At 42.8% G+C, this 12,926-nt stretch overlaps 1 protein-coding gene across 8 annotated transcripts in view; it reads left to right on the top strand.

The window, feature by feature from the left end:
* TMCC1 (transmembrane and coiled-coil domain family 1) overlaps positions 1-12,553 on the top strand; it is a 73,378-nt gene extending 60,825 nt beyond the window's left edge. For all 8 annotated transcript variants that reach the window (XM_015874850.2, XM_015874853.2, XM_015874858.2 and 5 more), the window contains 2 exons: positions 5,771-5,906; positions 8,236-12,553. In XM_015874850.2, coding sequence (XP_015730336.1) covers positions 5,771-5,906; positions 8,236-8,550 — 451 coding nt within the window. In that variant the 3' untranslated portion in view covers positions 8,551-12,553. The remainder of the gene's footprint in view (positions 1-5,770; positions 5,907-8,235) is intronic.
* The last annotated feature ends 373 nt before the right edge of the window (positions 12,554-12,926 follow it).

Below are 12,926 nucleotides of genomic sequence, written 5' to 3'. Positions count from 1 at the left end.
TGGACCAGCCCCATGCTTTGGTCACTCTTTGCCTTGCTGGAAGGGCTGGGGAAGCAGAGCGGCTGCTGCCACACTACTTGTCTCTAGGGCTGCAGAGTAAACAGAGTCCCCCTCATTGGAGCTGAGGCTGCTCTCCAGCTCCGCAGAGGCAGGAGAAGGGGACAGCTTGAGGCTGCCTCTCTGCTGCCTCAACCCCCCAGGACACCACACCCTAAAGTCATAGTGAGTCTTCTACTGCACTTTAATAACATTAAATGAAAAGTGTAAGGGACCCAGCTCCTCATTCTGATAGAGGACAGCAGACTTTTGTGCAAAGCTTGTTTGTGGCCTTCGTCACTTAGACCAGGCTGCAAAGCACAGCCGATGAGGCTCAGCACACCTGTTGGGTTTGAGGATAGGTTCTCTGAAAGACTCTGTGCCATTTGCTCCGAGTTTGGTTTGCTCTGTGCTGCATATTCACTCTACAGCTTTTCAGGCATGCTGGTGCCAGATCATTGGAAAAACATTTGAAAAGGCTTTTCCTGGTGGGATGTAGTAGTGACAGCAAGCTTTCTGTGTCTGTCGCAAAGCTTGGCTAGACAAAGCCAAACCATCATCACTTTCTAATCCCACATTGCCACAGTCAGCGATTTGACTGAAACCAGAGCCCAGCACAGCAGCTTTGGTCCCTAGTGCCTCACTCTCATCAGGTCACATTGTGAAGCAAAGGGGAGTCAGATCTTCTGCTTCACAGCAGAGAGGGGCCCTGTTGTTTGGTGCTGTGTGGGTTGTTGTTTTGCACATACAGCAGCAGGCATTCATAGTGGAACACTACATGCAAGCACTATGTAGCTGAAGGAGTGGCTGAAGCTACAACAAAAGACCTTGGTTGGGGACTAATGTATGTTGGCAGCTAAATGTACTAGTTATTCCCTGACATCATTCAGCAAGGTTCACGTAGGTCCTTCTGTGAGTCCAGCACAAAGCAATGCCATGAGGGTAAGCCTACCACCTACCCACTAAGGCAGCCTGGAGTGAAGAGCTTTCATGAAAGTCTATATTTGATTTATACAGACATAAAAATATAGTGGCTCAGACTTGCTATTTGGAAAGCTGATGCACATTGGTCAAAGGTGTGACCTCCAGAAAGGACTGGCTGAACTAAGTGCCCTTGCCTCTGCAGGCTTTCAGAAATGAGCAGATAACACAAGGAGCTCATGGATAAATCACATTGAGAGAAACTGTCCGAGTCCAGGTTCTTGTTTGACAGCCTCCATCCTCTAAAATATCAGCAAGATAAAAGCCAGGAGGGCAGTGTGATATGTGACAGCAGAAAAGATGCTCCTGCCATGTGTGAGAAGGCTGGCACTTGTTCCTTTGGCTGCTAACTCTTCCTTTGCTTCAGAAAAAAAAGGAAAGGAGGAAATGGAAGCTGATGTTCTGTGCTGTGATGTGCTGTATTTCTGGATGCTTTCAGAAACAAGCACTGAGTTCTAGTTTGAGTTTTTAAAAAATATTTTAGGGAAGCCTTTACTTGTAGGGCTGTGTGGAATATTTGCATCGTCTGTGGAAACTGGAAGAAACAAAGCAGATGTTGTGATGTTTTCTCATCCAGTCTTGGTCCATTTCCTTGTTCTTAGATGTTTTGCTTTTCTGCAGGCTCTAGTCTATTTTATCTGCATGCTCATTTTGTTTCTGCTTATCAGCCAGGGCCTGACTCACAGATGTTCCTTGACTTGCTCCATCTGCGTCCTGTCCTCACTTCAGCTCTCTCTGCCAGCACAGCTGCTCTGTCAGCCATTTCTGCAGGCCCTGTTGGCGCAATTACTCCAGCCCAGGGGATGCTGGACCAGCTTGGCAGCACCCAGGGGCATGTGTTGGCAAAATATGGTCCCACAGGTCATGGAGGCAGGAGGACTCTGGCCTGCACCTTGGCGCTCACTGTGTTGCCTCCATGCTGGGAACAGGCCCTGGAGTGGCCTGCCACTTATCTCAGCTGTGGGAAGGTAGCAGTTGTTTACTGATATGAGCAGGGGCTTTCTGTGCTGTTGAGACTGACATGAAGATCCCGCTGAGTGTTTTAATCTTTCTTGTCCCTTCAGAAACCTGTCTGTACACAGTGAAATCTCATGTGATTGGAGTGTGGCCGGGCTGAGGTTTTGGGCTCCTTCCCAGCTCAGCATCCTTGGAAAGTGTGTTCTGATCCCCCCATGCTTCTGTCAGAGAATCCCACCAGACAAAACACTGGGAGCTCACACTGTCCTTCTTGGCGTCATTTAATTGTTGGGCTTCAGTGCGTTCTCATTTATTTTAAAATTGGTCAGGTTCTCGTTTATTTTAAAACTGATCAGGTTCTCATTTATTTTAAAATTGGTCAGGTGTGCTGAAATTCTGGGACTGGAGGACTGAACAGTTTATATGCCCTTATGTCAGGGCAGCAAATGCTGTGTGCTCAGCATAGAAGGTTCTTTACCCAGGTATGAAGCACTGAGATGTTCTCACAAAGCTATTGTCTCTCACCAGAAGAGGTGTTGGAGCTGGAAGCACAGCATGAATAGTGATACAGAGAGTGATACAGAGAGCAGCTCTGCCCCTTGAGTATTGCTTAGATTGAAGTCTTGGAAAATACTGCTAATAGGTAGTGTTTTTAGCTATGTTGCTCTGCTGTTGGAAGCAGTGTGTTCAGCAGCATGAAGAACATATTTGAGAAATAAAAGTTGGGTGCTATTCTGTAGGACAGCCCCTCCCTCCTCAAAAAGAGTATCCTGAGAGATGTTTGAAGAGAGAGGTATTAAACTCTCTGTTTCTCTGTGCTTGCTGTAAAGATCTTTTAGCATTTGTTCAGCCAGTTTCTTCACTTGCCGGAGCACTCACTGAGCATAAGTAAAATGTCTTCATCGTGGCTCTCTGATGCATATGGTGCACTAGCTGTGTATTTTGCAGCTATTAAAATGCTTTAAATGCCTCAAAGCTCTTCAAAAATGAGATAGCTGTAATTCTGTTCCATAGTATGTTTCAAGTCAGTTCCCTGATTTCCAAACAACAAGCCTCAGAAAGTATGTGCAAATCTGACCTGGCTGTTCCCTGTGAAGTGTTTACATGTGCCTTTCTTCACCTGAGCACCCCATCAGTATCCCACTGCCTTCCGTACAAGTGTCTTTGATGATGAAATAAATGCAAAATTGTCACTTGTCTGTTATGTAGAAAAGTGTCTGTGCTTGTCAATGTAGACTCCAGTAATTTTAAGGGGAGATTTCACACTTTAGCTGCTGATAAATTAATTCTTAGACTCTAACAAGGAATTTTCAGTACTGGAACAGAGTGTGATTTGACCAGCTGGGGTATTGCTGTTTTCACAGACAAACTTAGGGTGTCTTGCACAGACACTGGTGTTTGTATAATGGGAAGTTCTTGGCAGGTGTCAGGTAATACCTCTGAATTAAATCTGAACCATCTTTTAACAGGAGAACTGTATCTTCAGGCCCTTGGAGTCAAGTGAAGCCCTCTTAGCTTCTCAGACTTCAACAGCAGTGTAGAACAACATGGGAAAAATAAAACAAACCACATTTTCTAAATTGTAGATGGTGAGACAAGGAATTAAAAGGAGATGAATGGAGGAATTTCAAAAATAAGTTTTTATTATTAACCCTGTTCTGCCAGTTTCCTAACACGTGGTTTCCATCTATGAAAAAGCTCGGGTGGTTCTGGGGTGCAAACTTGGAGTCAGGCCACTGAGACCCAAGAGCAAGGCAGCAGTCTGCTCTGTGCAGTGGGTTGTGCTTTATGCCAATCATGTTTAACTCCTGACTATGCAGCCTTGGAGGGATCCCTTATGTTTCCTGTAGACAGGTTGTTTTGAACTTGGTAAAATATGGTTGTTTCTTTTTAAAGAAACAATTTAAGCTGCCTGGCAACAGCTGTTTTGTGAAGGTGCTTATGTGGGAGGTTAAAACATATAATCATGATGCTTTCAGAAATAGTTTAGTTCCTTTTCGTTTTAAAACCCACTGGAAGACTTTAAAATACATTAACAGGTGATTTGTGCTGCCTTTAGGACTCCTGAGTGGGCTTAGTTGTGCTTTTTTGGTTGATGTAAAGTTTTGTTGTTTTTTTTTTAAATGAGGTGGAAACAAATGGCAACATTAATTATCTGGATTCCTTCCTCATTAGCCGGTCTTCACGTGGCTGCTATCCTGCTTGAGCTTGTAGTTCCTTGGAAACCAGTTCCCTCATGTGCCCTGCTGCAGTGGCACAGCAGCACTGGTACCTCCAGGGTCAGCTGGGGGCTGTCTGGGGCTCCCTGCGGGCTCAAACACTTGTTGGAAGATGTTCTGCTATGTCCAACTCCTCCATTTTACTTTCAGTGGTTATTGCACCAAGAATGTGAATGGAAATTCTCTTTGGACTTTTTAGTTTAAAGTAAAAACCTGAAAGCATGGTTCAGTACTAGCTTATGCCAATGGATTTTGAATATGTAGCTCATGAAGCACTAAAAACCTTTTGGGGAGGGGTGTGGTGGGAGGAAGTGAATTTTTTTGTTTAGTTTCAGAGCTTAAATTCTCATTTATGGAGAAGTAGTGCTTGTTTGTTTTATGCATGTATGTATGTACATCATTTAAAACAGGAGGTAGTCAGATGGGGACAGAAATTAAGGAATTATCTGCATTGAATTCCATACAGATTTCTCTATTAGTAGTAATCAAGAGCAGATGATAAGAGCTGTACTTTAAACTCTTTCCAAGCTGTTACAGTGAACACATTAAGTGGAAATCAGAGTGGGAATAGCACAGTGGCTACAATATAGTTGTACCCATGCCTTCCTTGCATCAGAGCATTGCTGATAACGGACCAGGAATAAGGAAGCAGTGGAGAGTGCAGGGAAGAAGGCTGGTGTGTTGTTTTGGCTGTTCTCACCCCTGGTCTGAGCTCTCTCCATGTTTACCTTCTGGAAACAAGACAAATACTTGCCTGATTTTTTAAAAGATATTGAAACATGAGTTGCTTGTAAAGGGCTTGAAATTCCAAGGGTGAAGTGCTGCATACAAATACAAAGTATCCGTAATGTATTTTGAAGGTTCTGAAATAACATGAAGCTATTGTTGAAGTCTGTTTAAAAACTCTTCAGTGAGAAACAAAGCTTTCTCAGAGATGTCATAACTCCTGTTTTGTGCAGTCCTCTTCTGCTAAACCACTCTCAGACTGCTCACCATAGCAAACTGGAAAATAAGCCTTCAGTTCAGTGGTTCATGTGTCCTTCTTGTAAGTAATGCGGTGTTCTTTGCTAGTTAAGCTGAATCATTCACAAGAGATTAGAAGTACATCAATAAGTTAGACCACTGTGCAGTCTCATATGTAAAGGCTAGAATATGCCAGCATGTTCTCCAGGGCATGTTACTGCATACTATTTTGTTGTCATTTTTACTGAAATTACTCGTCTAAAATACACGAGAGTTTATAGTATTAGAAGGTAACTTATTTGGCTTAAAACAAAAGTTTTAAGAATAAGTATGCTAATTCTGCACTTGATTTCTTTCATCTCTTGACAGTTGTCATTTCTCCTCTTTGCTTGTTTTTTCCCTGGCTTGAAACAAGACCAATGTTATCTTACCTGATAGAAGAGCTTTCTTGAATTCCCAGTGGGAGGGTCTCACATTGTTCATAAAACAAAGTTCTGTAGGTGCAGTCATTGTTTAATAACAAGTCTGTGGTATTCACTGCTCAGTTGTAACTGGTCTAACAGTTGCCTCCCTCTTTTCAATAAAGCTGCTGTACCATGTCATCTCATTTCTAGATGTGAAAGACTGGAAGAGCAGCTAAATGACCTGACTGAGCTCCATCAGAATGAGATCCTGAATCTGAAACAGGAGCTGGCCAGCATGGAGGAGAAAATTGCCTATCAGTCTTATGAGCGAGCCCGGGACATCCAGGTGGGTGACAAAAATAGGAGCACTGAAATCTGGTCTTCCACATGCTCCCTCAGTAACTGTTTTTGAAATACTGCTTTGATTCAGTATTTGTTGTAAATCACCGTAGGTTTATTGCTAAACTTTATATTAAAGATTTCTGATCTTTATTCAGTCTCTGACCCTCAGGTATCTCCCCAAATAATTATTTTGTAATGAAGGGCTGTGCACATTCAGTGAGCAAATTGAGAGGACCTCCACTTATTCAGAGAAGGGTTTTGAAATGAGTGATAACACAGTAGAAGCCTGCACCCACTTTTTCTACTGGCTCTATTTGCAGGGGTTTGTTTGGGTATTGGAAACTAATGGGCTCTGACCTGAAGCTTTTTTTTTTTTTTTTTTTGCAGTAGTGTTTGCAGTGAACTCATCTAGGATGCATTTCTGTGTAATGAATTTTAGAGACCAAAGATGTCTCAGGAAAAATACAGTCGGCTTTGCGTATCCACTGCATTTCTGAACAGCTATTTCTGTTGGCTTGCCGAAATACAGAGATAGTTTTAAAAGAAAGGTTCCTTCAGTGTTTTAAGGACCAAACCAAAGCAAACAGAGTCTGTGTTGTGGGAGGGCCTTCCACAGACCCAAGCAGGCACATAGCAAAAACCTGGGCAATGATCTGAGCAGCAGCTAGACCTTGTCAAGGCCCATTCAGAAACAAATCTCTCATCTATTTTAAATTTGTGTTGTGTTTGCTTTAGCAGGCATCCCAGCGTAGATAACTGACATGAGATATTTATAATGTGAGTGGAGAACTGTAGGTCAAAGATCTCTCTTTCCTCCTCTGAAGGAGTCCCAGCCAGGTGAACGCCTTTGCAGGCAAGGCACACCTGGCTCATGGCACACTACTAGGCCCAGCTGCAGGGCGAGTTGAGTCAATGTCCTTTTGGGTTCCTTGCTTCTTGCAGGTGTTGTTCAGTATTACCCATTACCTTCAGGTGGCATAACTGAAGAGAAGCCCTTGCGCTTCATGACTTATACAGATGTTACACGAAGACAGAAAAGTAACAGATAGCAATGACCTTTAAGTTAAGTTTAACATAAATCAATGTCAGTGGCCTCTGACAGTAAACAGCAGTCTCTCCCTTTAGGGAATGTTGCAATATTCACATTTTATTCTCCTTTCTAGTTTAATTCAGCAGGAAGAATTGAGGTTGGAAACTTCAACTGAAGTGGGATATTCTGAATAGCTGCTTCTATTCTTCATTTCCTGGTTCATTACTTTTAGTGTAAACTTTAGTACAAATAGGGACTGGCTATTCCTCAGCATTGCTGGGGAAAAGATAAATGTTCAGTCTTCTTGTGTGAAGGAACAGTCAAGGACATGTGCTGGTGCTGCAGAGGAGCAGTGACAGAGCTTGGTCTGCAGGCACAGGTCCTGGTTCTGATTTGATCACCATTCTGAGTGATGTCACTGCTCTATTCAGACTTCTGACTCTTACCAATGTCATCATTCAGGTGCTGGGAAAAGCAGTCCGGAGGGAGCGTTGAGGGCAGAATTATAACTTCATATCTCTGTGAGCAAGGTGCCTTAAAATCCCCAGCTTATCTCCGACCCACCCACTGCCTGTTGGTGGTAGGTGTGCTGGTCAGGTCTAGCAGTGTTCCACAGCTACTCCTCCTGGTTGCCAACTGGGCAGACCCAGCCCTGCATCCTCTGAGCTTTTTTGGTTAGTTATTGCTGTTGACTTAGTATTGTGCCAGGTTGAAAGGGGGTCAGATGAGCACAAATCAGAGGAAGAAAATGATGGAATGGTGAGGCTCTGGGAACACACAGAATGAGTGAGGAAGAGGAATACTGGCAGAACACAGAGCCTTCATCCCCTCAGTGATCTCTTGAAACAAACTGAGGTGGGCAGCTCTTCTTTCAAGTAGGTGAAGGCTGTCTGCTTGCTGAGGGCTCTGTGTCCTCCTTCCTATGGATCCAACCACAAAACAGGAAGGATGGTAAGGCCCCTGCCATGTTCAAGGGCAGACAGCTTATGTGTAAAGTCCTGTAATGAAGCCTGGCTTCTGCCAAAGCTGTCAGCTTATTCCTTCAAGACATTCTCAAGGAAGTGAGGTCACACAGTGCCTTATGCACTGCTGCACTTAGTTGATGAGGACTCCTCAATTACATGCAGTGGCACAGCCTCTTCTCCTGCAGCAGAATATGAAGTCAGCATCATGACTTACATCCTGCAGAAGGTGTATGAGGAAGGTGGCCTTGCTGTGGTCTGGTTGCTACGGTGAGAGCCTTTGGCTGCTGCAGCATCAGCCCATGACGCACTGGAACCAAGCGGTGTGTTCTTGTCTACAGGAGGCCCTGGAAGCATGCCAGACCCGCATCTCCAAGATGGAGCTACAGCAGCAGCAGCAGCAGGTGGTGCAGCTGGAGGGTCTGGAGAATGCCACAGCCAGGAACCTGCTGGGGAAGTTCATCAATATCCTCCTGGCTGTCATGGCTGTCCTCCTTGTCTTCGTCTCCACTGTGGCCAACTGCGTCGTGCCCCTCATGAAAACTCGCAATAGGACGTTCAGCACTTTATTCATAGTGGTTTTCATTGCCTTTTTGTGGAAGCACTGGGATGCCATCTCTGGCTACTTGGAACGGTTCTTGTCTCCCCCCAGATGATGCCATGAGGAATCGGCTGCATTGCCCCCTCCCAGCACACTCGGTGAGCAAGCGTGGCAAAGATTAGTTGGCAACTACTCCGCTGAAGTTTTGAAGTGTCTGAGTGAATTTGTTTACATTTAGAATAACGTTTTTTCTCTGCAAGATGCATTGCAATAGTATTTTTTAGATTTTATTCAAGAACTCTTTTTGGTGAGAATCCTGGATAATTTTTATGTAGCACGGTTCTCTTTGGATGCAAATCTTAAGATTCTTTAAAGTGTACAAAATAAATAAATAAAATACAGAAATTTGGAGCATACCAATGGGCAACTTAAACTGTGGTTTGAACTACTGTACTAAACCTGTCAGGAAGAAGAAAATGTGATTAACTTAAGATGAGCAAAACTAAAGGTAGTGCACACAGCCTTGAGGGATGGTAACACAGCAAACCTGTAACTAAACTTTTACTGTGAAGTCTGCACACATTCCATGTCCAAATGTATGGGTTCGGAGTGGTTTCTTAACAAGAAAACATCGTGTGGATCTTTCCCGACTCAGCGTCTGGGTTCACCATTTGTGCTAACCTGACTGAACAGTGACTTTCTGTAAGGCTGGTTAACTTTGCTAAGCCTATGAAGTGGAAGCCTCATGCCATATACAGTAACTGCACAGTTGTGCTGCAGTATTTTGAAGTAGTCCTTGAAACACTTACCTTTAAGCAAAGCCCTTGGTCGCACTTTTAAGTTGTTTTTTTTTAATGTATGTATATTCACAGATTAAAAAAAAAAATCCAAACAGCATACTTGAAGAGTATTATACTCAAACTCTCAGTGCTTCCTTATTGTTTCTAATAGGATTTATTATTATTATTATTATTATTATTCGGTTGTTGATTTTTTGTTGGTTGGTTTGTTGTTTTGCTTGTGGTTTTTTTGGTTTTTTTTTGTTTGTTTTTTGAAGGGGTCAGGTGGGTCATTGCTTTTTTTTTTTTTTTCCTTATAAATAAAGAAGTGATGTTTTTAAATGAAGAAATGCGTGAATAATTATGAGCTGTCTTGTCCTGAAGCAGTTTTGTGGAAGGCAGACGGTAGTTTCTAGTGCCAGCCTGTCTGGAACACAGTGCTGTTCATACGCCATTTCTGTCCTGTGCACACAGATGCAGCATCAGGAAGAACATCATCCTCTCCGCACATTCTTGTCAGGCAGGTGTTTTGTTGGTTTTTTTTTTCCTTTTTCCAAATGTGAAAAAGAATATATTTGTATTTCTCTCTTCAGCATCATCTCTCATTCCTGGCCTCGGGTTAAGAATAGGGAATTTCTTTGCATACCTTCTTAGGCAACAGGTTCTTTTAAGGAAAGAAATGCTGAATCGAGTTTGCTTACAGGAATGATTGCCTCAGAAATATCCCTGATTCCGTTTTTAAATAAACTTAAGATTGAAACCAAAGTTTTCCTGTCCACAGATCAGATCATCTGTGTAGAGATTTTGTAAACTGTATCTGTGTAGTGTGCCATAGTTAGCATCCTCTGTGAGGGCGAGCACTCATAGTACCTTTTCAAATCCCTAAAGGAAATGTTGGCTTCAGCCATAATTGGTGCAGGCTGCTGTTGCTGATGGATGTTGGTACCGGCAGGCAAGGCTGCGTGTCCAAGGAATGTGGATTCACTCAGTTTTTTTAAAGTTTGGTGCCCCTTTCATTGTAACAGTGTCAAGATACAGCTTCCATCTCCATGAAATGTTAACAGACTCCGGGAGTCTTTCAGCACCATTTGTGGTGTTTATTCAGATGATGCTATTCTTCTTCCTTCTGGGTTTATATTCTCTGTAGGAACTAAATGTTGCTCAGGTGACCTAGACCAGTTGAGATCATACATATTCATACACGAAACATATGCATTATATATACAATATGTGTGTATGTGTATATGTATATATGTATACATATGTGTATACACATATACACACACATAAATGTAAAATATACGCCATGATGCAAATTCTGGACTCTTTAGAAATCCCCCTGAACTAGGTTAACTGATGGCTGGCTGATAAAAGCCCTCCGCAGCTCACCCATTCTTCAGAGATTCTTTGTATTTTTTCCATACTCACAGAAATCTCAGGTACCCTGCAGGGATCCCAGCACACCTGCCTTTGTCACCGTATGCACTAATCTGTTCCTGTCGTACTTCAAATGCAAATTGCCAATTGCAACTTCCTCAAGCCAAAAAGAATAGTTCTTCTCACACGAGTTGCAGACAGAGCAAAGGTTGCATAATTGTTTCCTCTCTGGACAGTTCTTGTAGCTCAAGTGAAGCTGCATTCTGTATACAGTCCTTATCTGGCTGGTACAGATTATGCAGATAATCATCTTCTCCTTTTTAGGTTTTGTCAGAAACAACAGCGTGGATAACAGTAAGAAATAATTTGGTACATAGCTGAAAAGTGTTGTTGCCTTTATTTGTGGCTCCTAGCCTCTGCACCTCCGTTCTCCTCAGTTTTGGTCACTCTACAAGAGCTCGTGGTAGGTTTTCCTGTGGTCAAATCAGGAAGGAATTGGAAGCCAATGAATTTGGAGGCTCAGTGCCACTCATCTGTAGTATGTGAAGGCAGTGATTGCCTCTCTTCTTTATACCCTAACTTCATTTAGCATCTCAAGTGTGTCACTGTCAGTAAATGCCATTTGCTAATTTGCCAGGTGTAGGCTTGATAGAAACTTATCACCTCAAAACTGTTTGGCAAAGGCCATGTATATATGGCTCCAGACAATGTCTGTCTGTCTGTCTCTTTCTCTCTCGACACTTTTTTCCATTCCAGAGAGTCATCTGCAGTAATGCCACATATGATGCTGCATCCACTTTTCTTATCCCAACAGAGCTGCCATGTGTTTTGCCTTTTGCATTAGCAGAATGTTTTGGGGTTTTCCTCCCTCTTCAATTTGAAGGTCTGTGATGATTTCTGATAGGTTAACAATGATTATATTGTTGGACATGTGATTCTAGCTTTAAGGCTCCCTTTCCCTGTCAGTGGTTGTGTTTGCTTTCTTGATGAAGCATTTCTGGATGATGTGTAGAAGAGTCCCTGGTGTGGCTGTGCACGTGTGAGTACCTTTTGTGGACCTTCCTTTTGGATGTATGCTGTTCTAGTGACCATCTCTGAGTTGCAGAATGTTTCCCTCAACATTTCATATTTGGAGCTGGAATTCTGGAATTATTTGGGTATGTTTAGTGCATATCAACTTGGGATGTGAAAAGGGAAGAATGTCACGGACTGTGCTAGTTGGGAAAGCACCGACTCTTCAGAGAAATTCTGGGGTTCAAGTGAAATTCATCTTTTTTTCCCTATTTGTTTTCTCAGTGTAAAAAAAAAAAGAAAAAAGAAAAGAAAAGAAAAGAAACAAAACAAAAAAGTCATCTTGATGCAAAAAAATGGCTGTCTTTGATTTGATGAATTTCCCTTTCCTCTCAGCTTCATTAGTTTACATTAATGATACCAAGCATGCTCACAGCAATGATTTCCTTGGATTATTCCAGTCCTGTGAGCTTTTAGGGTCTGATCAGATTAATTGAGTTCTGTACGTGTTGCACTGGGACAGAGAAGCACTGTCTTTCAGCTTTGACAATTATGCATTTTTTAAATTAAACAAAAAGGCAGCATTACAGCAGAATACACCGAGCTACAAAGGGGTCCAAGATTGGGTAGTTCTGACAGTTTTAAAGTGAATTCTGAATGTGGCTAAAGAGTTAAAACCCTGTGTGTCTGTGTTGTGTGTGCCGGGTGGTATAGTGGTAGGCAATTGACTTAGCTGTAAGTGTGTTTTAAAAGTGTAAAAAATAAACTGAAAAACTCACTTGCACGGATTGAAGAGTACAGAAATGACACTTGTGAAAGTAACACTGTAGTTTGTAGATCTTAAGCTGCTAATTGTTGAGAGAGATTTACATTTGTCTTGTCTGATTGTTGCAGATTTATCTGTGACACTTTTACTGTATATAAAAAATAAATAAAGACCTCAGCTATTAACACTGGATTAATTGGAATGTTTGCACGGGGCGGTGGGAGGGGAGTCAAGAAAAATAGGGGGATATGGAGAGGGTGGAAAGTGTGATGAGTCCTAATAGCTCAGGTTTGATCACACTCTCCCCTCCCCTAAGAGTTTGAAGTTTGATCGAGTACTCCATAAATCTTTTTATTGAGCTTCCATCCTATGGTGAGCCAGACCCCACCTGCCGTGGTGAGAATGAGTGGCTGTGTGCTCCGTCCTGCAAGACAGCACATGGTCCGTGCACCTCTGGGTGTTTGTGTGCACTCCTGGCCTGCAGGGCTGGAGGCTCAGCTTGGAGGTGGGTGCTAAGCAGTGACTCACCCAAGACATGCTGCCTATTTCAGAGAGCCA

The sequence above is a fragment of the Coturnix japonica genome, chromosome 12 (assembly GCF_001577835.2).
Source record: "Coturnix japonica isolate 7356 chromosome 12, Coturnix japonica 2.1, whole genome shotgun sequence".
In the NCBI taxonomy this organism is placed as follows: domain Eukaryota; kingdom Metazoa; phylum Chordata; class Aves; order Galliformes; family Phasianidae; genus Coturnix; species Coturnix japonica.
The sequence above is the reverse complement of the archived record's forward strand: the minus strand, read 5'-3'. Positions and strand labels throughout refer to the sequence as shown.